The sequence below is a fragment of the Oncorhynchus clarkii genome, chromosome 17, assembly GCF_045791955.1.
Source record: "Oncorhynchus clarkii lewisi isolate Uvic-CL-2024 chromosome 17, UVic_Ocla_1.0, whole genome shotgun sequence".
NCBI classification, from domain to species: domain Eukaryota; kingdom Metazoa; phylum Chordata; class Actinopteri; order Salmoniformes; family Salmonidae; genus Oncorhynchus; species Oncorhynchus clarkii.
In genome coordinates, this window is record NC_092163.1 from 25446685 (window position 1) to 25472667 (window position 25983).

The following is a 25983-nucleotide window of genomic DNA, read 5'->3' on the forward strand; positions in this document are numbered from 1 at the left end:
AGGTTTCCTTCTTGTTTTCGCTACCGAGTTCCAAACTGCCTCTGGAAGCAATGTCAGTACAAGAGCTATCCTAAGATCACCATGCACAATGCCAAGCGTCGGCTGGAGTGATGTAAAGGTCGCCGCCATTGGACTCTGGAGCAGTGAAAACACGCTCTCTGGAGCAATGAATCACGCTTCATCATCTGGCAGGCCGACAGACTAATCTGTGTTTGGCAGGTGCCAGGAGAACGCTACCTGCCCAAATGCGTAGTGCCAACTGTTAAGTTTGGTGGATGAGGAATAATGGTCTGGGGTGTTTTTTCATGGTTCGGGCTAGGCCCCTTAGTTCCAGTGAAGGGAGATCTTAACGCTACAGCATACAATGACATTCCAACTTTGTGGCAAAAGTTTGGGGAAGGCCCTTTCCTGTTTCAGCATGAAAATGCCCCTGTGCACAAAGCGAGGTCCATACAGAAAGGGTTTGTCGAGATCGGTGTGGAATAACTTGACTGGCCTGCAGAGCCCTGACCTCAAACCCATCAAACACCTTTGGGATAAATTGGAACGCCGACTGCGAGCCAGGCCTAATCGCCCAACATCAGTGGCTGAATGGAAGCAAGTCCCCGACACAATGTTCCAACATCTAATGGAAAGCCTTTCCAGAAGAGTGGAGGCTGTTATAGCAGCAAAGGAAGTCCATGTTAATGCCCATGATTTTGGAACGAAATCTGCTAGGTTGTATTCTGAGGCAGACTACTTTTATTTTAGTTGACTATCATAGCTAAATTGCTCCAATACATTTTATTTAAGTTGACTAACAGACTAAGTACAGATAATATAAATACTTAAAGGAAATGTCACAAGACAATGTCTATATACATTGTTCTCTTTTTGTCACCAGAAAATAATGCATACAGCTTTGGGCGGACCACTATAGCAAACCTGAAGTCTGGGTAGGTACATTTTTTATAACCCGCTTTTGTTATTTTGTTGGATATTAAACCAATGGCATTATTTGAAAAGAAAGAATGATGGGTAGTTACGGAAAATCCCAGGAGGCAAAACTGGTTGCAATGACTTTATTATTAATTATTTTGGTACATCATGATCAGATGACTGTATAATGGTTGTAATGTTTTTAGACATCTTTTAAACAACATATTTATCAAATCTCTTCTGCGTTTTCTCAGGACTAACCTCTTGTGGCTCCACACTTCGTTTGCATTCATATACCTGCTTCTGACTGTGTACAGCATGAGACGACACACGTCCAAGATGCATTACAAGGAGGACGACCTGGTAAAGTTTAGTTGATTTATTTATTTATCCATAGTCAAATTCAGATGAATGCAATGTCACTTAATCATGGGCTACTATAGAAACATTTGGAATGTAACAGTTATGAAGTACAGTACATGACAACATCTGGTTAACAGATGTGTTTTTTTCAGCAGTCATAAATCAAAGCATATGCTCTTTTCCAGGTGAAACGTACTTTATTTATCAATGGGATCTCCAAATATGCCGAAGAGGTCCACATAAAACAACACTTTCAGTAAGCATTTCTCTGGTTTAATTTATTGTCAGACATCAACAAGGCATTGGCTTGCACCTGCATGTGTGGTACATTCTACTGTGCGGTCAGAATTGATTGACATCATTGATAAAGATGAGCAATAATGACTGTAAAATAAATCATTTAAATACTGTATGCAAACAAAAATGGGAACTTATTTTATACTTAAACAAAATCTCTTTCTCTGAACAATTGCATTAACAAGCAATATTTTTTTTCTGAAAAAAGGAAGGGGTCAACATGATATACACCCATAAAGACTCTTTTATAAATAAGCTAGTCAAAAGTTTAGTATGTGATCCCATATTCCTAGCATGCAGTGAACTACATCAAGCTTGTGACCCTACCAACTTTATGGATGCATTTCAGATTGTGTTGTCCCCAATATAAATGAATGGTAAGTGATGTATTGTCATTTTGTCGTCACTTTTATTGTAAATAAGAATAGATGGTTCTAAGCATATGTTTCTAAACATTACCATTAAATGGGAAGGTTAGCATGTCTTTGGGGTATGATCTTTGAACCTCAAACTTTCTCACTCATCATTATTCACGATCCATTCAGGATTATCTGTAAACACGTTAGCTTCCACATTATTGTGGAAGTGTTTAGAAAAATATATTCTTATTTACAATAAAAGTGACTCCAAAATGACACAGTACATTATTTACCATTTCATTTATATTTGGCATAAAATAATCTTAAACACAAAAAACTAAATTCAAACACAAAAAAACTAAACACTGTTGACGTTGAGACTCGTGTTTTGCGGGTACTATTTTAATGAAGCTGCCAGTTGAGGACTTGTGAGGCGTCTGTTTTTCAAACTAGACAAATGTACTTGTCCTGTTGCTCAGTTGTGCACTGGGGCCTCCCACTCCTCTTTCTATTCTGGTTAGTGCCAGTTTGCGCTGTTTTGTGAAGGGAGTAGTACACAGCGTTGTACGAGATCTTCAGTTTCTTGGCAATTTCTCGCTAGGAATAGCCTTTATTTCTCAGAACAAGAATAGACTGACGAGTTTCAGAAGAAAGTTCTTTGTTTCTGGCCATTTTGAGCTTGTAATCGAACCCGCAAATGCTGATGCTCCAGATACTCAACTAGTCTATAGAAGGCCATTTTTATTCCTCCTTTAATCAGGACAACAGTTTTCAGCTGTGCTAACATAATTGCAAAAGGGGTTTCTATTGAACAATTAGCCTTTTAAAATGATAAACTTTGATTAGCTAACACAACGTGCCATTCTAACACAGGAGTGATGGTTGCTGATAATGGCTCTCTGTATGCCTATGTAGATATTCCATAAAAAATCTGCTGTTTCCAGCTACGATAGTCATTTACAAAATGAACAATGTCTACCCTGTTTTTCTGATCTATTTTATGTTATTTTAATGGACTTTTCTTTCAAAAACAAGGACATTTCTAAGTGACCCCAAACTTTTGAATGGTAGTGTACATGTAAATCTCTCATGGCTCAAAGTGGAAGAGCGATTGACTTCATCACTACCTATTTTTGTAAGAGGTGTTAACAAGCTGAAGGTACCGAGCTGTCTATTTAAAATACTAGCCCACAGCTCGGACACCCATGCATACCCCACAAGACATGCCACCAAAGGTCTCTTCGCAATCCCAAAGTCAAGAACAGACTATGGGAGGTGCACAGAACTACATGTAGCCATGGCTCTATGGAACTCTATTCCACATCAGGTAACTGATGCAAGCAGTAGAATCAGATTATTAAAAAAAACAGAATAAAAATACACCTTATGGAACAGCAGGGACTGTGAAGCGACACACACACAGGCACAGACATACATACACATAATACACACACTCTACAACATGTAAACATGGATGTTGTATTGTGACAGTGGAGTAGTGGCCTGAGGGAACACACTAAATGTATGGAGTGAAGTGTTATGAAATGTAATGTCATGTAATATTTTAAATAGTCTATAACTGCCTAAATGTTGCTGGACCTCAGGAAGAGTAGCTGGTGCCCTGGCAGTAGCTAATGGGGATCCTTAATAAATACAAATACCAACATCATTTCCCACATTTTTTAGCAAAATATATAGCTCAGTTTTTTTGTTTATTTTCTACAGTCATTATTGCTCATCTTTATCAAGGGGGTCAATAATTCCAGACTCCACTATATGTGCCTTCAGAAAGTATTCATACCCTTTGACTTATTCCACATTTTGTTGTGTTATGGTATTAATTCAAAATGCATTAAAATAAAATAAATCTCACCCATCCACACACAATACCCCATAATTGACAGTGAGAACATGTTTTTAGAAAGATTTGCAAATGTATTGAAATCTCATTAACGTAGGTATTCACACCCCGTTGCTATGACGCTCCAAATTGAGCTCAGTCGCATCCAATTTCCTTCGGTCATCCTTGAGCTGTTACTACAACCTGATTGGAGTCCACCTGTGGCTGATTCAATATTTTGGACCAAATTTAGATAGAAACACACCTGACTATATAAGGTCCCACAGTTGACAATGCATGTCAGAGCAGAAATCATGCCATGATGTCCAAAGAGCTGCCCGTAGATATGAGATTGAATTGTGATGAAGCATACAGTATATCTGGGGAAGGTGTCGAGGAAATTCCCCACTAAGGACTCAAAGTTAATGAACAGATGTATTATCACGGCCGGAGAGGTTACAACAAACTTAATACTCAAAATACAAGTCTGTCAGAAGCTCTGAAGGGATGCTCTCCCTTCAGCACTCTTTATACTCGTGCACAAACTGGGCGTCTCTGCTCTCAGGGTGCAATAGGCTGATCATGACCTTGCACACACAGTTTCTAGGCGTTGGGCCAAAGTAACAATGTGTTCCCTTCTTTCTGTTCTTCAATCAGTCCCTTCCCTGAGAGCAGAACATCCTAACACAATAACAAGAAACAACACGCTACATGTAGTCACACATTTGCAGACACAGAGGACGCTAAACATTTCCACTACAAAAGATCGAAAACAATTTCTAGAGTGTTGAAAGTTCCCAAGAGCAATTTCCCATCATATGGAACTACCCAGCTGGCTGTCCATAAGCATAAGGCTAAATATTCTGTGGTCTGACGAGACCAAAATTGAACTACTTGGCCTGAATGCACAACACAATGTCTGGTGAAAGACAGGGGTTTAGCTGTGGCTGGTTAACACCATCCCTACTGGGAAGCATGAGGGTGGCAGCAGCTTGCTTTGGGGATGTGTTATAGCGGCAGGGACTGTGAGACTGGTAAGGATAGAGGAAACAAAAAATAGAACCAAATACATGCAAATGCTTGAGAATTAAAACTGGTGCGAAGATTTACGTTCCAACAGGACAATGACCCCAAGCATACAGCCAAAGCAATGCTGGAATGGCTTTAGAACAATAATGTGAAAGTCCTTGAGTGTCCCAGGCAAAGCCCAGACTTGAATACTATTGAAAATCTGTGGAAATACTTTCATTTTACTGTTCAATGCCGCTACCCATCTGATTTATTGGAGCTTGAGAAAATATGCAACAAAGAATGGGAGAAAATCCCCAAATCCAGATGTGCAAAGCTGATACAAGACGACTCAAAGCTGTAGTCATGGCCAAAGGTGCTTCTACAAAGTATTGACTCGGGTGTGAATTCTTATGTAAATTAGATATTTCTGTATTTTTTTAATACATTTGCAAACCTGTTTTCACTTTGTCATTATGGGTTATTATTGTGTGTAGATAGATGGGTGAGAATTTTTCTTTAAATCCATTTTGAATTCAGGCTGTAATGCAACAACATGTGGAATAAGCCAAGGGGTATGAGTACTTTCTGAAGGCACTATGTGGGAATTGGGTGAAGATCAGTGATGTAAAGTACTTAAGTAAAAATACTTTAAAGTACTACAGGTTTTAAGTAGTTTTTTGGGGGTATACAGTTGAAGTCGGAAGTTTACATACACTTAGGTTGGAGTCAATAAAACTTGTTTTTCAACCACTCCACAAATTTCTTGTAAACCAACTATAGTTTTGACAAGTCAGTTCGGACATCTACTTTGTGCATGACACAAGTAATTTTTCCAACAATTGTTTACTGACAGATTATTTCACTTATTATTCACTATCACAATTCCAGTGTGTCAGAAGTTTACATACACGACATTGACTGTTTCTTTAAACAGCTTGGAACATTCCCGAAAATGATGTCATGCTTTAGAAGCTTCTGATAGGCTAATTGACATAATTTGAGTGAATTGGAGGTGTACCTGTGGATGTATTTCATGGCCTATCTTCAAACTCGGTGCCTCTTTGCTTGACATCATGGGGAAATCAAAAGAAATCAGCCAAGACCTCCGAAAATAAATTGTAGACCTCCACAAGTCTGGTTAAACATTGGGAGCAACTTCCAAACACTTGATGGGCCACGTGAATCTGTACAAACAATAGTACGCAAGGATAAACACCATGGGACCACGCATCTGCCATTCCGCTCAGGAAGGAGACACGTTCTGTCTCCTTGATATGAACGTACTTTGGTGTGAAAAGTGCAAATCAATCCCAGAACAACAGCAAAGGACCTTGTGAAGATGCTGGAGGAAACGGGTACAAAAGTATCTATATCCACAGTAAAACGAGTCCTATATCGACATAACATGAAAGGCCGCTCAGTAAGGAAGAAGCCACTGCTTTAAAACCGCCCTAAAAAAGCCAGACTACGGTTTGCAACTGCACATGGGGACAAAGATCATACTTTTTGGAGAAATGTCCTCTGGTCTGATGAAACAAAAATATAACCTTTTGGCCATCATGACCATTTTGTCGAGCCGAAGAACCCCATCCCAACCGTGAAGCACGGGGGTGGCAGCATCATGTTGCGGAAGTGCTTTGCTGCAGGAGGGACTGGTGCACTTCACAAAATAGATGGTATCATGAGGCAGGAAAATGATGTGGATATATTGAAGCAACATCTCAAGATATCAGTCAGGAAGTTAAAGCTTGGTCGCAAAAGGGACATTAACCCCAAGCATACATCCAAGTTGTGGCAAGATGGTTTAAGGACAACAAAGTCAAAGTATTGGAGTGGCTATCACAAAGCCCTGACCTCAATCCTATAGAAAATGTGTGGGCAGAACTGAAAAGGCGTGTGCGAGCAAGGAGGCCTACAAACCTGACTCAATTACACCAGCTCTGTCAGGAGGAATGGGCCAAAATTCACACACCTTATTGTGGGAAGCTTATGGAAGGCTACCTGAAACGTTTGGCCAAGGTTAAGCAATTTAAAGGCAATGCTACCAAATACTAATTGTGTATGTAAACTTCTGACCCACTGGGAATGTGATGAAAGAAATAAAAGCTGAAATTAATAATTCTCTCTACTATTATTCTGACATTTCACATTCTTAAAATGAAATGGTGATCCTAACTGACCTAAGACGGGAATTTTTACTAGGATTAATTGTCAGGAATTGTGTTGAAATGTATTTGGCTAAGGTGTATGTAAACTTTCAACTTCAAATGTATGAATTTTACTCTTTATATTTTTTTCTACTTTTACTCCATTATATTCCTAAAGAAAATAGTGTACTTTTTATTCCATACATTTTCCCTGATACCCAAAAGTACTTTGAATGGTTCTGACTCCTGAACTTGAAAACATGAGACATCCTTTTTCATGTCACTGAGAGAGAAAGAGGAATGTAGAACATTTACATTGTCACAATATGTTATTGTTAGACATCAGGGATCCTATGGAAAGGAGAAGTGCCACAGTCTGGTACAAGTCAACAGGACAGCTATGAGTTAGGGAGGAGTGAGGAATTTGGGCTGTGGTCAGATGAAGTGAGGAAGAACAGATCACTCAAGTTTTGTCTAGCAACAGAGGTGTATTGGCTGTTCAGATATGTAAGGAGGAGACTCTGCATAGGAGGAAGAGTTAAATACCAGTGCTTGTGTGAATGTCTGTCTGTTCAGCTGTCTGACCCATTGGGTGAATCAACTTGGTTTGAGCTTTTCATAGTTGTCTGTCAGTTTTTACCCTGTTATTTAGAACCTAACACAGGAAAATTATACAATTCACACACTTATCAAGAGACCATCCATACGCCTCTGATCTGGCAGACTCACTAAACACAAATGCTTCATTTGTAAATGATGTCCGAGTGTTGGAGTGTCCCCTGGCAATCTGTAAAAAATAAATAAATACATAATCGTGCCATCTGGTTTTCTTAATATAAAAAATGCCACTGCATTTTTAAGATCACTGACTTTATCAACTCTCATTATAGTATGGTAATTGTTTTCTTTTCTCTCCATTGTCACACAGACAAGCCTATGAGAACTGCACTGTTCTTGATGCTCGAATCTGCTACAACGTAGCCAAACTCATGTCCCTGAATGCTGAGAGGTGAGACTTTTACCTGCTGTTCACCAATTATGTTCATTCTCACTTTCCTTTAGAATGCGTCATCACAATTTCAGCCCCCAACATATCAAACCCTCACTACATAAAATGGCATCGCTTGACAAAATTGTACAGATGAATGATTGTAGGACGGCCCCTGAAGTGACTCTTTACACTGTATGCAAACATTTCCTTTGTGTTGTCTTAATAATTCAGCCTTCTCTGTGTTGCTCTCCACATCCCTCATTCGGTTGTCTTTATATCCTGCGGGTCTGATATCTGATGGGAAGTTAACTCAACAGTAATGCTATTGGTCAACAACTCAGATTTTTGAATCCAAACAAGTCAGATACTTATTTTTTATTTTTTAACTCTTAGATTCATTCTCTTTCTCTTTTGTTCCTGACCTGCGTTGGTGAAATATACACGGTCTTTCTACCTCTCTCTCCCCCAAAAGCTATGGGACATGGCACAAGCCATGACTTCTCTCTCGTTCCTGGTCTGATCATACCTAGGATAAGGCCTTGTAACTTAAGGTTATGCCTTGTATGATTTTCTCATTAATTTTACAATAATATTACATATTTTTGCCTTTGATAGACAACTCAGACTTTTCTTGAAAACCTATTACTGTAACTCGACTATAATTTGTTGAGTATTGTTAAATCATCTTTATGGAGTCAATAACATTTTAATAGGCTAATTACGTAGTTTTATCACGGGTCACATGTGAGGTATCTATTATATAGCCTATGTTAAATATTACTTCACTTTTAATTTGATCACTCTTTTGTTGCTGAGATTTTCCTGCGCTGCAATGCAGATGAGTGATTTACATAATTTCACTTAAAACTCATGGTTATATTATCAGTATTCCACTTTACATGTAGCCTCATTTTGACCAGCGATCAAGCAACATGATGGACTAAATGGACAAATCCTGTTTCTGCAGGATTCTTTTGCTGCGACAATACAGGTCTAATTAAGATCCTATATCTGTAGTTACTGCAGAACAACTCCAGGTGGAATTTATTCCTGCCATTTTGGAAGGGAAGAAAAGCCCCCCATTATTTTTGTTGTTGTTGACCAGACATAGAGATAATACATTAATTAAACTCATTACCTCCTCACTCTCAACAAATGGGTCAAGGCAAGTGTAAGGTCCATAAAATAGTGTTTGAATTGTATATGGAGACGCAGGGTTGAGGAGTAACTACATGGGGAGTAACTAAACCTTAACCCTTACTTTAACCATTCAGAGTGGGGTGGGGTGTAAAATAGTGGTGTAAAGTACTTAAGTAAAAATACTTAAAATTACTTTTTACTTCATACATTTTCCCTGATACCCAAAAGTGGAAAGTTTTGCTTTGCTTCTTGAAAATCCTATATCTTGAAAAGGTATTACAGGTGAACTACAAGTCAGTATTCCACATCTATCCACGTCTGAGGACGTTGGGAGATAACAACATGGAAACCAGCAGCTAGGGGCAACAGTGAATGGGGATGGCGGATGGGTTTCTGTCTCTGGTTCCAAAGGTTGCATGTTCGAATCCATCGATAGAAAGTTGTTTTTGATATTTTTGTTTTAAGTATATTCCAAACCTTAACCATTACCTTAACCATTCTGAGTTAATGCCTAAACTTAGATTACTTTACGGAGTTTGGGTAATCCAAAAGTTACTTTACTGATTTATATTTTTGGTTAGGTAACTAGTAACTGTAGATTACATTGATAAAATAACCTACCCAACCCTGTAGACAAACCACTTTTGTTTAAAGTTTGCAACAGTGTCCATAATTGTGACTAAGACATTGTTATCTGTGTGACCTATACGATATCGCAGGAGAGGGGCCTTGTTTTTTAGGTCCGTGAGTTCTGATGACAGAAGTAGCCCTTGATGACAGTGGCCATCTTGATCTCCTCCTACTCGCCCACTGGTGCTAAACACTATTGATCTCCAGTGGCTGGAGAAATCTTCCATGCTACTGGAATTGATTGCCAAAGTTATGGGTCGGAATCCACTTACCCGAAGACTTGAGCCTTACTTTGTGTGTTGTACCAGTCAAAAGTTTGGACAGACCTACTCATTCCAGGGTTTTCTTTATTTGTACTAGTTTCTACATTGTAGAATAATAGTGAAGACACAAACTATGAAATAAAACACATGGAATCATGTAGTAACCAAAAAAGTGTTAAACTAATTATTCAAATCAGCCACCCTTTGCACAGTATTGGCATTCTCTCAACCAGCTTTGAGGTAGTCACCTGGAATACATTTCAATTAACAGGTGTGCCTTGTTAAAAGTTAATTTGTAGAATATATTTCCTTCTTAATGCGTTTGAGCTAATCAGTTGTGTTGTGACAAGGGAAGGGGGGAATACAGAAGATGGCCCTATTTGGTAAAAGACCAAGTCCATATTATGGGAAGAACAGCTCAAATAAGCAAAGAGAAATGACAGTCTATTATTACTTTAAGACATGGTCAGTCAATCCGGAAAATGTCAAGAACATTTCAAGTTTCTTAAAGTGCAGTCGTAAAAGCCATCAAGTGCTATGATGAAACTGTCTATGATGACCGCCACAGGAAAGGAAGACCCAGAGTTAACTGCACCTCAGATTGCAGACCCCAATTTTTTTCACAGAGTTCAAGTAACAGAGACATCTTAACATCAACTGTTCAGAGGAGACTGCATGAATCAGACCTTCATGGTCGATTTGCTGCAAAGAAACCACTACTAACGGACACCAATAAGAAGAGACTTGCTTGGGCCAAGAAACACGAGTAATGGACATCTGACCGGTGGAAACTTGTCCTTTGGTCTGATGAGTCCAAATTTGAGATTTTTGGTTCCAACCGCCGTGTCTTTGTGAGACACAGAGTAGGTGAATGGATGATCTCCACTTGTGTGGTTCCTACCATGAAGCATGGAGGAGGTGTGATGGTGTGGGGCTGCTTTGCTGGTGACACTGATTTAATTTGAATTCAAGGCACACATAACTAGCATGGCTACCACAGCATTCTGCAGTGATACACCAGCCCTTCTTGTTTGGGCTTAGTGGGACTATAATTTGTTTTTCAACAGGACAATGGCCCAAAACATACTTCCAGGCTGTGTAAGGGCTATTTGACCATGGAGAGTGATGGAGTGCTGCATCAGATGACCTGGCCTCCACAATCACCCGACCTCAACCCAATCAAGATGGTTTGGTATGAGTTGGACCGTAGAGTGAAGGAAAAGCAGTCAACAAGTGCTCAGCTTATGTGGGAACTCCTTTAACACTGTTGGAAAAGCATTCCAGGTGAACCTGGTTGAGAGAATGCAAAGGGTGGATGTTTTTTTTGGTTACTACATGATTCCATATGTGTTATTTTATAGTTTTGATGTCTTCACTATTATTCGACAATGTTGAAATTAGTACAAATCAAGAAAACCCTTGAATGAGTAGGTGTTTCCTAACTTTTGACTGATACTGTATGTGTGAGCGTGTACAGTTGACGTCAGAAGTTTACATACACTTAGGTTCGAGTCATTAAAACTCTTTTTCAACCACTCCACAAATGTCTTGTTAACAAACTATAGTTTTGGCAAATTGGTTAGGACATGTACTTTGTGCATGTAATTTTTCCACAAGTAATTTTTCCAACAATTGTTTAGAGATTATTTCACTTATAATTCACTGTATCACAGTTCCAGTGGTTCAGAAGTTTACATTGACTGTGCCTTTAAACAGCTTGGAAAATTCCCGAAAATTATGTCATGGCTTTAGAAGCTTCTGATAGGCTAATTGACATTTGAGTCAATTGGAGGTGTACCTGTGGATGTATTTCAAGGCCTACCTTCAAACTCAGTGAATCTTTGCTTGACATCATGGGGAAATCAAAATAAATCAGCCATGACCTCCGAAAATAAATTCTGGTCTTGTTCATCCTTGGGAGCAATTTCCAAACGCCTGAAGGTACCACGTTCATCTGTACAAACAATAGTATGCAAGTATAAACACCATGGGACCACGCAGCCATCATACCGCTCAGGAAGGAGACGTGTTCTGTCTCCTAGAGATGAACATACTTTGGTGCGAAAAGTGCAAATCAATCCCAGAACAACAGCAAAGGACCTTGTGAAGATGCTGGAGGAAACAGGTACAAAAGCATCTTTATCCACAATAAAACGAGTCCTATATCGACATAACCTGAAAGGCCGCTCAGCAAGGAAGAAGCCACTACCTTAAAACCGCCCTAAAAAAGCCAGACTACGGTTTGCAACTGCACATGGGGACAAAGATCATACTTTTTGGAGATATGTCCTCCGGCACAGCCAGAAGAGGACTGGCCACCCCACAGCCTGGTTCCTCTCTAGGTTTCTTCCTAGGTTTTGGCCTTTCTAGGGAGTTTTTCCTAGCCACTGTGCTTCTACACATGCATTGCTTGCTGTTTGGGGTTTTAGGCTGGGTTTCTGTACAGCACTTTGAGATATCAGCTGATGTACGAAGGGCTATATAAATACATTCGATTTGATTTGGTCTGATGAAACAAAAATATAACCTTTTGGCCATAATGACCATCCTCGTGTTTGGAGGAAAAAGGGGGAGGCTTGCAAGCCAAAGACACCATCCCAACCGTGAAGCATGGGGGTGGCAGCATCATTTTGTGGGGGTGCTTTTCTGCAGGAAAGACTGGTGCACTTCACAAAATAGATGGCATCACGTGGGAGGAAAATTATGTGAATATATTGAAGCAGCATCTCAAGACATCAGTCAGGAAGTTAAAGCTTGGTCGCAAATGGGTCTTCAAAATGGACAATGACCCCAAACATTCTTCCAAAGTTGTGGCAAAATGGCCTAAGGACAACAAAGTCAAGGTATTGGAGTGGATATCACAAATTCCCTACCTCATTCCTATAGAAAATATGTGGGCAGAACTGGAAAAGCGTGTGAGAGCAAGGAGGCCTACAAACCTGACTCAGTTCCACCAGCTCTGCCAGGAGGAATGGGCCAAAATTCACCAAACTTATTGTGGGAAGCTTGTGGAACTGTACCAGAAACGTTTGACCCAAGTTAAACAATTTTAAAGGCAATGCTACCAAATACTAATTGAGTGCATGTAAACTTCTGACCCACTGGGAATGTGATGAAAGAAATACAAGCTGAAATAAATAATTTTCTCTACTATTATTCTGACATTTCACATTCTTAAAATAAAGTGGTGATCCTAACTGACCTAAGAGAGGGAATTTTTACTAGGATTAAATGTCATGAATTGTGAAAACTGAGTTTAAATGTATTTGACTAAGGTGTATGTAAACTTCTGTCTTCAACTGTATATGCCTGTTTGTGAGTGTATGTACTGCTCTGATGGGATTGTGTGGATTGTGTATGTCACCATGCATTTGTGCAGGATTGTGTGCTTTGTGCACCATGTGTAGAGCTTTCAGTATGATTTGTGTGTGTGTGTGTGTGTGTGTGTGTGTGTGTGTGTGTGTGTCGCCTCACAGGAAGAAGACAGAGCGCAGTTTAAAGTTCTTCACAGATCTCATGGCCAAAGAGCACATGCCCACCATGGTCAACCCGAAACCCTGTGGCCACCTCTGCTGCTGTGTCATCAAAGGCTGTGAGCAGGTTAGACACCCAGAAAACCATCACATTTATTAGGCTGTGCCTTTAGGCATTTGCAAATTAGACTTCTGTGCTATGTAAAGTATAATCGTTCATTGTATTTCAGGAAGAGGCGGTGAGCTTCTATACTAAGCGGGAGGCCAAATTGAAGGAGGAGTACAGAAAGGAGAAAGAGAAGGTCAACACTAAACCTCTTGGCATGGCGTTCGTCACTTTCCAGAATGAGGCAATGACTGCAATGTGAGTTGATCTCAACATAAGTTGATGTTTTTGTGGTGTATGTATTTGTTTGTGCATGCATGCTCTGCTATATCTGACCAGGATGGTCTTTCAAAATGCCTCAGTAGATCAGTGCCATCACCAAATGCCATATGTAATAAAAGCTTTTTTAGCTTGCTCAATTTCCCTACCATTTACCACTTTTCATAGAATCCTAAAGGACTTCAATGCCTGCCAATGCCATGGCTGCACATGTCGCCAAGAGCCCAAGTCATCCCAGTTCAGTGAAAGTCTCCACATCTACAACTGGAGTGTGAGCTATGCTCCTGACCCTCAAAACGTGCGCTGGTAAGAGACAGTGTCTTGTGCAGGGTGGGCCAGCCATAGAAATATAATTTAGAGAACTACTAATTATATTTCTATGTGGCTAGCACCAACTATGATGTTGAGGTAGAACAAAGGGGGCAGCAAGAGAGGCTAAAATGGACTCTATCGTCAAATCAAATGTTATTGGTCGCATACACATGGTTAGCAGATTTTATTGCGAATGAAGAGAAATGCTTGTGCTTCTAGTTCTGACAAGTGCAGCAATATCTAACATGTTGAGGAATTGTTAGATTACAACTACCTAATACACACAAGTCTAAATAAAGGAATTGAATAAGAATTATTACATATAAACATTATTAAAGTGACTAGTGATACATTCTCTCTGTGTTAGTGATGGCTGTTTAACAGTCTGATGGCCTTGAGATAGAAGCTGTTTTTCAGTCTCTCGGTCCCAGCTTTCATGCACCTGTACTGAACTCGCCTTCTGGATGGTAGCGGGGTGAACAGGCAGTGGTTCGGGTGGTTGTGGTCCTTGATGATCTTTATGGCCTTCCTGCATGAGCGACTGCACTCCACACCTTTGCACCCAATTACAAAATGTGGCAATGGATGGTTGGGATGGGGTGATGACGGGTATTTGTCATTAGTGATCCTCAGGCCCCCATGACCTCCAGTCAGCTCTTTTCCTAAACCCCTGACTTTGTAGCTTTGCGGCTTACTGAATGCTTGCCAATAACTTAACCCACTCAGTCTCCGCCCATGCTTAGTTGGCTCCCCATCAAATGAACTCAAACGTTATTTGTCACATGGGCCAAATGCTTACTTACAAGCCCTTTCCCAACATTGCGGAGTTAAAAGTAAGAACTTTTTGCGAATTAAAAAAAATACAATAATGGTGACACAATAAAATAACAAGTATAAGGTTATATAAAAGAAGTACTGTTACCGAGTCAATGTTCAGGGGTACGAGGTAGTTGAAGTAGTTGAGGTAATATGTACATGTAGGTCGGTGTAAAAGTGACTAGGCAATCAGGATAGATAATAAACAGCGTAACAGTAGCGTGTGTGTGTGTGGCATCAATATGCATGTGTGTGTGTTGGAATGTTAGTGTAGTATGTGTCCATGAGTCCAGTAAGTGTGCATAGACTGTATGTTGGTATTTTATTAGGATCCCCATTAGCTGTTGCGAAGGCAGCAGCTACTCTTCCTGGGGTTCACAGCCAGTGTAAGAGTCAGTGTGAAGAAAAAAGGGGGTCTAGGAAAATACTCTGGGTAGCCATTTGATTAACTGTTCAGCAGTCTTATGGCTCGTGGATAGAAGCTGTTCAGGAGCCTTTCGGTCCCAGACTTGGTGCTCCGGTACCGCTTGCCCTGCGGTAGCAGAGAGTACAGTTTATGACTTGGGTGACTGGAGTCTGTGACAATTAAGTTGTTCTTCTGACACCGCCTAGTATAGAGGTCCTGGATGACAGGGATGCCTATCAAGATGCTCTCAATGGTGCAGCTGTAGAACCTTTTGAGGATCCGAGGGCCCGTGACATATCTTTTCAGCCTCCCGAGAGGGAAGAGGCATTGCCGTGCCCTCTTCACGACTGTTGGTGTGTTTGGACCATGATAGGTCCTTAGTGATGTGGACACTGAGGAACCCATAACCCACTCCACTACAGCCCGTCGATGTGAATGCAGGAGTGCTTGGCCCTCTGTTTCCTGTCGTCCACGATCAGCTACTTTGTCTTGCTGACGTGGGGGGGGGGGGGGGGGTTGTGGTCCTAGCACCACACTGCCAGGTCTCCGACCACCTCCCTATAGGCTGTCTCATCGTCGTCAGTGATCAGGCCTACCACCGCCGTGTCATCTGCAAACTTGATGATGGTGTTGGAGTCGTGCATGGTCACACAGCCGTGGGTGAACAGGGAGTACAGGAGGAGACTAAGCACGCACCCCTGAAAGGCCCCCGTGTTGAGGGTCAGTGTGGTGGATGTGTTGTTGCCTACCCTCACCACATGGGGGCGGCCCGTCAGGAAGTCCAGGATCCAGTTTCAGTGGGTGGTGTTCAGTCGCATGTTCCTTAGCTTAGTGACGAGCTTGGAGGGCACTATGGTGTTGAATGCTGAGCTGTAGTCAATGAACAGCAATTTTCACGTAGGTGTTCCTCTTCTCCACGTGGGAAAGGGCAGTGTGGAGCGCAATAGAGATTGAGTAATCTGTGAATCTGTTGGGACGATATGCAAATTGGAGTGGGTCCAGGGTGTCTAGGATGATGTGAGCCATGACCAGCCTTTCAAAGTGTTTCATGGCTACAGATGTGAGGGCTACACATAGTCTTTTAGACGAGTTACCTTGGCGTTCTTGGGCACAGGGATTATGGTGGTCTGCTTGAAACATGTTGCTATTACAGACTGGGTTAGGGAGAGGTTGAAAATGTCAGGGAAGACACTTGTCAGCTGGTCAGCGCATGCTCTGAGTATGTGTCCTGGTAATCCGTCTGGCCCTGTGGCCTTGTATGTTAACCTGTTTCAGGGTCTTACTCACGTCACTGGACAAAAAGGGTCCACATCAGGGGATATCTTTATCTATATATTTCCAGGTATCTGACATTTTATTAGATATAAGGAGTAGACATGCTCCACATACGCATGTTCTTCAGTTCATATACGGAGCTAGGATATCCTCCGTAATGGGAAGGTTTCTACAATCATCCAATCCCAACGTTCAAGACACACACCTGATGCTCGTGCACCCGCTTACATATTTGTTGAATATTCTATTGTTTTTATTTTATTTTACATTCATTTTTATTCAAGAGCACATAAATAACATGTACCATACATACACAACTTATCTTTGCTGTCTTTACTAAAGAGCGTAATTACATTCCCATCTAAAGGGTACATTTTGGCTGTATAGAGCGACTATTTCAAGTCTGAATAAGTATACAAGTTGGATTAAGCCACACAAAAACAGAAACAAACAAAAAGCCCAGAAATGACAGAATAAGACCTGTACAATATGTCAGGAGCTCTGACCAGACACCTTCATACCTGTGCTGTCTATGTTGCAAGATTGATGTAATTCTCTCCATGTCAGCACGTACTCCGCATCGACCTAACCACATATCTTTTGAGAGTGAATGTTCATTTTTCCAGCATTTTGTTACACATTTCCTTGCTGCTGCTAAAATATAATCTATACATTTAAGTGGAGAGGATTGGAGTATATCCACAGGAACAATACCTCGGAGATGACATGGGTCTGGTTGAATAATAATACCTAGGATGTCCTGAATAACATGGAGAATTTCAGACCAGAAATACTGGATTTTTGGACATTTGCCTAAATATATGTGAGAAAGTACCTATTTGTCCACACTGCCTCCAACACTTAGCGGATATTCCTTTTTTCATGTTATTAAGTTGCATACCCCCTCTAGCTGCATACCCCCTCTAGCACCAGGGTCAGCACACTCTCAAATTTTGTTTTTTTTTGCCATGATTGTAAGCCTGCCACGCACACACACACTATACAATACATTTATTAAACATAAGAATTAGTGAGTTTTTGTCACAACCCGGCTTGTGGGAAGTGACAAAGTGCTTTTATAGGACCAGGGCACAAATAATCATCAATCATTTTGCTCTTTATTTAACCATCCTTACATATAAACCTTATTTGTTCATCAAATTGTGAATAACTCACCACAGGTTAATAAGAAGGATATGCTTGAAAGGATACACAACTCTGCAATGTTGTATTGGAGAGAGTCTGTCTTAATTCATTTTCCACACACAGTCTGTGCCTGTATTTAGTTTTCATGCCAGTGAGGGCCGAGAATCCACTCTCACATAGGTACGTGGTTGCAAAGGCCATCTGTATCTTAACAGCACGATTTGCCACAGCAGGATACTTTGAGCGCAGCCCAATCCAGAAATCCTGCAGTGGCTTCTGATTAAATTCAATTTTCACAGAACCGCTTGTTACATTTTCGATGAGGCTCTTGTTCAGATATCGGTAAGTGGACTGGAGGCAGGGCTTGAAAAGGATAACGAATTCAGTTGATTGTGTCGTCCGTTTCGGGAAAATACCTGCGTAATAGGGCATCCAACTCACTCAGGTGCTTCGCTATATCACATTTGACATTGTCCGTAAGCTTGAGTTAATTTGCACTCAAAAAATCATGCAATGATGGAAAGACCTGTGTGTCGTCCTTGTTAATGCAGACAGAGAAGGGCTCCAACTTCTTAAGCATAGCCTCAGTTTTGTCCCGCACATTGAATATAGTTGCAGAGAGTCCCTCTAATCCTACATTCAGGTCATTCAGGCGAGAAAAAACATCACCCAGATAGGCCAGTCATGTGAGAATCTCGTCATCATGAAAGCCGTCAGACAAATGAAAATGATGGTCAGTAAAATCAACTTTAAGTTTGTTTCTCAATTTTAAAATAGTGTCTATACTTTGCCCCTTGATAACCAGCGCACATATGTATGTTGTAAAAGCGTTACATGGACGCTGCCCATATCATTGCATAGTGCAGAAAATTGCTTTAACAAAGTTAACCATTTTTCACTGTAGTGTCCAAAACGTTTTTCAAGCTGTCAGTCATTCCCTTAGCAGCAAGAGTCTCTCGGTGGATGCTGCAGTGTAGGTGGATTCTGTAGTGTACCCAAGTGGCGTCAGGAGCAACTGCTTGCACGCGCGTTACTACTTCACTATGTCTCCCTGTCATGGCTTTTGCACCATCAGTCATCAGTACAGATAATAACATGAGCAGCAGCTACGTTTGGCTACATACATGCAATTCCCGCAAGAGAGTAACGGTTAATGTGATTGGATGTTCATTATTTGACTTGGCTACCTGTATTTGACATTGTGTTGTTATTTCGCTGAACACTAGATGGTTTATTTTTATTTTTGGCAGTGAAACGAGGCTTCTCAGGCGAGGGGGAAAAACACCTCACTCAAAAGTATTTCCCCGTTGGAAAATATAAATGGACTGTTTGAAAATGTGACGGAAGAAAAAGGGAAAAAAATGCCTAATTTTTGTGTGTGTATTATGTATTTTTAATTATTTAAATCTCTTTTATTTGACGTTTTTATTTGACGTTCCCCAGTTTGGGAATACCTGGTCTACAGCTTATCATGAGGTATACTCATTCAGGCGAGCAAAACCTCAACTTCCTTAATAATATAGATTGCGCATCAGCTGTTAACAAAGAGACGCACACCACCCTCCTTGAAAATGCCCAACGCTGCAGTTATGTCCTGCCGATTATATAGAAAAAAATATTCACGACTCAGAGAAACATAGGATATTAGGTTTCTTCAGATCATGTTGATATGATCGTCTCGAACGTAGCTTGTCCAGTTTTTTTCTCCAGTGATTGCACATTCGCCAATAGAACCGAGAGTAGAGGTGGTTTATCCACTCGTCGTCACGTATCCCACATGCCAGTCTCTAACGCGGCCTCTTCCTTTTTCGAATGTCTGGGGTTTGGTCCTTCGTCAGCGACTCATTGAAGTAGAAATCCTCCTCCAAATCGAGGATCGTTGTTCTGATATCCAGAAGCTCTTTCGGTCATAGGAAACGATGGCGGTAACATCATCTACCAAAAAGTTAAGATCAGCAAAAAAAATCTTATAATAATAATAATAGCACAATTGGTCAGGGCCCATAAAACAGAATAATAGTATGTACGTGTGCACACAGGTGTGAATTTTGGTCGATAAATGTGATATCCGTAGATTTGATATCAACAAATCTTATGATTGTATTGACATCTTTTAAGTGATGAACACCAAAACTAGTGTTCTATTTTTCTTTTATATTTATATTACCTGACCAGAAGGTATTGTATTAAGTCTGATATGAAGGTAACACTTTAATGTTCATATTGGGATGACTTGTTTAAATGTTGGATGATTTACAAATTATCTCTGTGTATATCAACTTCTCTCTGACAGGGAGCACTTATCGTTGGGGGGGGTTTCCTGGTGGATTCGCTGCTTCATCATCAACTGCATCCTTTTCCTCCTGCTCTTCTTTCTCACCACCCCCGCCATCATTATCTCCACGATGGACAAGTTTAATGTCACCAAGCCTGTGGAGTATCTCAATGTAAGGACATCTTCGATATCCCCCCAATGTATTTCACTACATATCAAAGGTTTTGTCGTGGCCTGGCTGGTCTAGCAGCCTCTGCTACACAGGTCCTCAGTATCGGCATGGGTTCGAATCCAGCCTTCTGCCCTTTGATACAACCTTTCCCCAATGTTGTTGTTCTCCCACTATATGTTCAATCTGAAAATACCTTTAAAATATGTAGTTTTTTTTTAAGGCTTTGTCAACTGAAACATCTCAAATTGATTATACGTTGACATAATGAAAGAAAATTATGCACTGTGAATTTGCTAGTACGCCCTTGTACAGGGCAATTTATTCCAGCCCTAGAAAGCCATATCACTTTCTTTTCTACTTGTTTGTTAATTGAATGTCATTGATTGACCAGAGTTAATCTGGGTTGTGTTTATTAGGGCAGTGGTTCTTAAACCCCCAGCCGTTCCATGTATTTGATATATTCCAGAGCTTGCAAACCTGATTCAACTTGTCAATAATCATCAAGCCTTTGACTATGTCATTTAGGTGAGAGCTAGTTCAGGATTACACAAAGATTTTGAAAAGTCTGGGGATCCCCGAGGAGAGGTTTGAATAAACACTATTAGGGTAGACCACAAAATAACATTTTAAATGTTTTTGCAGAGGAAAATGGAAAATGACTATTGTTATTGGTGAATTCTTGGTAGTCCCTTTCCATTTAATTTAATTCCTTTAATGAACACAACCCTACTTTCCCAGGTCTGATTCAGTCCTTGATTAGAGGGTAAAAATCAAAACCAGCAAAGCTTCTGACGTAATTTAATAGTCATACCCTGCCCTGCCTTAGTACTTTGGTCAGTGAGAATTCAGTCATTGTTCTTAGCATGGCGTTATAGATTGCAGTTGGACCAGAATCGAATGCTTTTTGGTACAGAGCTGAATCTGAGGGCCTTTGCGGAGCAAGGCTTTGTTGACACTTAAGGAAATGTCTGTCTTCTGTTCCCCTGTAATTTTTCTCCAGAACCCCATCATCACCCAGTTCTTCCCTACTTTGCTCCTGTGGGCTTTCTCTGCCCTGCTGCCCACCATTGTCTACTACTCTGCTTTTTTCGAGAAACACTGGACAAGGTACTGTTCACTTTCCTATCCTAACTACACTACCGGTCAAAAGTTTTAGAACACCTACTCATTCAAGGGTTTTTGTTAATTTTTTTACTATTTTCTACATTGTAGAATAATAGTGAAGACATCAAAACAATGAAATAACACATGTGGAATCATGTAGTAACCAAAAAAGAGTTTTATATTTGAGATCCTTCAAATAGCCACCCATTGCCTTGACGACAGCTTTGCACATTCTTGGCAGTCTCTCAAACAGCTTCATGAGGTAGTCACCTGGAATGCATTTAAATTAACAGGTGTTCCTTGTTAAAAGTTAACTTGTGGAATTTCTTTAATTCTCAATGCGTTTAAGCCAATCGATTGTGTTGTGACAAGGTAAGGGGGGAATACAGAAGATAGCCCTATTTGGTAAAATACCAAGTCCATATAATGGCAAGAACAGCTCAAATGAGCAAAGAGAAACGACAATCCATCATTACTTTAAGACATGGTCAGTCAATCCAGAAAATGTCAAGAACTTTTCAAGTTTCTTAAAGTACAGTCGTAAAAGCCATCAAGTGCTATGATGAAACTGGCTGTGATGACTGCCACATGACAGGAAGACCCAGAGTTACCTCTGCTGCATAGGCTAAGTTCATTAGAGTTGACTGCACCTCAGATTGCAGCCCAAATAAATGCTTCACAGAGTTCAAGTAACAGACACATCTCAATATCAACTGTTCAGAGGAGACTGTGTGAATCAGGCCTTCATGCTCAAATTGCTGCAAAGAAACCACTACTAAAGGACACCAATGAGAAGAAGAGACTTGCTTCGCCAAGAAACACGAGCAATGGACATTAGACTGGTGGAAATGTGTTCTTTGGTCTGGAGTCCAAATTGGAGATTTTTGGTTTCCAACTGCGGTGTCTTTGTGAGACGCGGTGTGGGTGAACCAATGTATTTCCCACTGTAAAGCATGGAGGAGGAGGTGTTATGGTGACACTGTCTGTGATTTATTTAGAATTCAAGGCACACTTAACCAGCATGGCTACCACAGCATTCTGCAGTGATACGCCATCCCATCTGGTTTGCGCTTAGTGGGACTATCATTTGTTTTTCAACAGAACACTGAACCAACACGCCTCCAGGCTGTGTAAGGGCTATTTTACCAACAAGGAGAGTGGTGGAGTGCTGTATCAGATGACCTGGCCTCCACAATCCCTCGACCTCAACCAAATTGAGATGGTTTGGGATGAGTCGGACCTCAGACTGAAGACAAAACAGCCAACAAGTGCTCAGCATATGTGGGAACTCCTTCAAGACTGTTGGAAATGCATTCCAGGTGAAGCTGGTTGAGAGAATGCCAAGAGTGTGCAAAGCTGTCAAGGCAAAGGGTGGCTATTTGAAGAATTTCACATACACTGCTCAAAAAAATAAAGGGAACACTTAAACAACACAATGTAACTCCAAGTCAATCACACTTCTGTGAAATAAAACTGTCCACTTAGGAAGCAACACTGATTGACAATAAATGTCACAAGCTGTTGTGCAAATGGAATAGACAACAGGTGGAAATTATAGGCAATTAGCAAGACACCCCCAATAAAGGAGTGGTTCTGCAGGTGGTGACCACAGACCACTTCTCAGTTCCTATGCTTCCTGGCTGATGTTTTGGTCACTTTTGAATGTTGGCGGTGCTTTCACTCTAGTGGTAGCATGAGACGGATTCTACAACCCACACAAGTGGCTCAGGTAGTGCAGCTCATCCAGGATGGCACATCAATGCGAGCTGTGGCAAGAAGGTTTGCTGTGTCTGTCAGCGTAGTGTCCAGAGCATGGAGGCGCTACCAGGAGACAGGCCAGTACATCAGGAGACGTGGAGGAGGCCATAGGAGGGCAACAACCCAGCAGCAGCATCGCTACCTCCGCCTTTGTGCAAGGAGGAGCAGGAGGAGCACTGCCAGAGCCCTGCAAATGACCTCCAGTAGGCCATATCATTTAGCTTGCTCTGTCTGGACTCCAGAGTAAGTAATCAGTCAATCAAATTTATTTATAAAGCCCTTTTTACATCAGCCGATGTCACAAAGTGCTATACAGAAACCCAGCCTAAAACCCCAAACAATGCAGATGTAGCCTTGCACAAGCTTATGCGAGCCGTAGCGGCTCATAGGGTAAGAGCCGAACTCCTGTTTCTGTAGCGCGAGTCTGGACAGGACGCTTACCCCCAATCTACAGCATCTTAATGCTGAGTGCCAAGCAGAGATGCATCAGGTCCCTTTTTTACCCTCTTGTTTAACTCAGCCAGGGATTGAACTCACAACCTTCCACTCTCAGGTCAGACACTAACCACAAGCCAACTGCGTTGACTCCAGAGTAGTGACATGATATATCCCTTGTTGATATTGGCTACAAAAATGAATGACCTTCCGATCCATGCAGGTGTAAAGAGCAGTTTATGCGTCACTGTTTATGGCTGTAATGACAGGCTACACTTGTGGCGCGATTGTGGATGCATGTTTACGTGTGCATGCATGTGTGTGCGTGGGGGGTTGCACCACTCCTTTTTGGGGGTCGCGGGTCAAAAAGTTTGAAAACCACTGGGATTGATAGTGGCAACAAACAGTTGGGTTGGATATAGTAATGGTAGGCTTCAGTATGTCTTACAACATTCTATTTTGACTGGAATTGTGTTGGTAATTGATAATAGTGCAGCATTTATTCCAGTTCAAAATAGTTGATCAAAATACTTGTGCTGCTTTCCCCTCATCTTGTAATGATTGCTCAAAAATCTGTGACCGCAGAGAAGCTATTTTTGTTTCTTTTTGATCATTTTATTTTAAACAATCACAGTAAGTTACTTAACTGTTACCCAGAAATGATTTTGTATTGAGATAAAAACAACTACATTGGACCTTTAAGAGTACATGTGGCCATTAAAGTTATGTTCTGAGAGATCTTTAATTCCAACAGCTCTTTGTGCAGATGTGATGTTGACAATGGGGAATCACCAACATTTATGGGAGGGGTTTCTTACAGTTGACCTATGTTATTTCCACTTGATTTGGGGTTTTCTAAAGATCACACACACTTAAATTAGTATAATTGTAGAGATGAGGACAGCTACTCTGATTACCGATGGCTGTCTGGCGCTCGCGGCATCACCCAAGTGGGTGCTACAAATTAGTAGTGAAGAGGAGTAGCTACCTACAGAGTCCACAAGGAGAGGCTGAAGACGTCGGCGACAGCGAGGTGTGCTGATGGCTGCGGACCCGTCTCTGACTTTTGGTAAAACCACTGAGCTCCCTGGCTGTGACTGTGATTAAGATGCTCCCTCCACTGCTCAGACCATTCGACCTTCCTTCTTGCCTCAACTCCCTGACATTTTGATTTGAAATTGGTTGTATCATCTTATTAATTTCAATGTGTTTCTTGTATATGTTACTGTAATTCAGCTTTTAACTGCCATAGTATACGTGAAACTAAATGAAATAGACCATTATCATCATGTAAGTGATTTAATGCTCCATCAGTGACATTGGCCTTTTTCTCTTTTTTTTAATGGGCAGGTCGGGGGAGAACCGGACCACCATGCACAAGTGCTACACCTTCCTCATCTTCATGGTCCTCTTGCTGCCTTCACTGGGTCTTAGCAGGTACCTGTTAAACTGTGTTTTAAAGTCGCAAAACATTTCATGCAGGTCGTTGGTTATTTCAACTAAGGTAATATGCCCTGTACTTTTTTAACTAATATCCCTTATGAAATCCCTTAAAGACATGCTCTAGAACTTGGGCATCTACTAATTATTTTTTAAACCTACCACTTTGGATGTGTCAATGTGTAGTTTATGCATAATCGATGAGCAGAATTACTGTCTTCCCTCAATTAGCCACGAAATCCCCAGTATGAAAGCGACTGTTCTTCTGGAAACTGTGCTGCGCCATTTTCCCAAAATGTTCCCCCACGTGGGTCCCCTAGCAATTAGACTTTTGCCAATGAGTTTCAGCCTCTCGCCATTTGAGTGAGAGCGCAATGACATGGTGCACATATCTGCACTTATGTGACATAGTACGCCATTTTCGGGGATCCATTTATGGCTCATGAGCGCTACTTTCAGAACTACTGGCTAAAAAGTTTGCAAAAGTCCTGGACAATGTCATTAATAACCCCAAAAACCTAAGCTGTTGCTATATTTCTTTTGCCTTCATAGAAGACTTTTTGAAATATAACTACATGAAATCGTAAATGTAGGGGCATATCTTATGCCTGGCACCTGGAAAGAGATTGAGGTTTAGCCGTAGAAATCAGCAGGTGAAGTACAGTAGTTTCCCTTGGCCCTAGGTAGGAAGTTACAGTGCCTGGCTGTGCAAGTCCACCCTGGCCCAAATGCCTTGTAGAGATTGGTTTTGCTCTGTTTTTGCCAAATTAGTTTATCAAATAAATGGCACATGAATAATCAACCAATATCTGCCTACAGATATCAACCAAATTATGACCTGCCCAGGAAAGCTAATTTGATTTCATTTTTGTTATTGTTGCTTTTAATACAGTTTGGATGTCTTCTTCCGCTGGCTGTTTGATAAGAAATTCCTTGCTGACGCCACTGTCAGATTTGAGTAAGTATTTCTATTTTTATAGAAGAGGAATATAGTTAAGATCCATTGCTGTTACAGCTGGTATTTGCC

The 25983-nt window shown here is 41.0% G+C and overlaps 1 protein-coding gene across 5 annotated transcripts in view; it reads left to right on the plus strand.

Moving 5' to 3' along the window:
- The window catches only part of LOC139370612 (CSC1-like protein 2), an 87428-nt gene that overhangs the window by 48459 nt on the left and 12986 nt on the right, over positions 1-25983 (plus strand). For all 5 annotated transcript variants that reach the window (XM_071110201.1, XM_071110204.1, XM_071110202.1 and 2 more), the window contains 11 exons: positions 884-935; positions 1173-1281; positions 1467-1537; positions 7864-7944; positions 13436-13559; positions 13663-13796; positions 13986-14123; positions 20066-20219; positions 21220-21326; positions 24867-24953; positions 25849-25914. In XM_071110201.1, the coding sequence (XP_070966302.1) occupies positions 884-935; positions 1173-1281; positions 1467-1537; positions 7864-7944; positions 13436-13559; positions 13663-13796; positions 13986-14123; positions 20066-20219; positions 21220-21326; positions 24867-24953; positions 25849-25914 (1123 nt within the window). The remainder of the gene's footprint in view (positions 1-883; positions 936-1172; positions 1282-1466; positions 1538-7863; positions 7945-13435; positions 13560-13662; positions 13797-13985; positions 14124-20065; positions 20220-21219; positions 21327-24866; positions 24954-25848; positions 25915-25983) is intronic.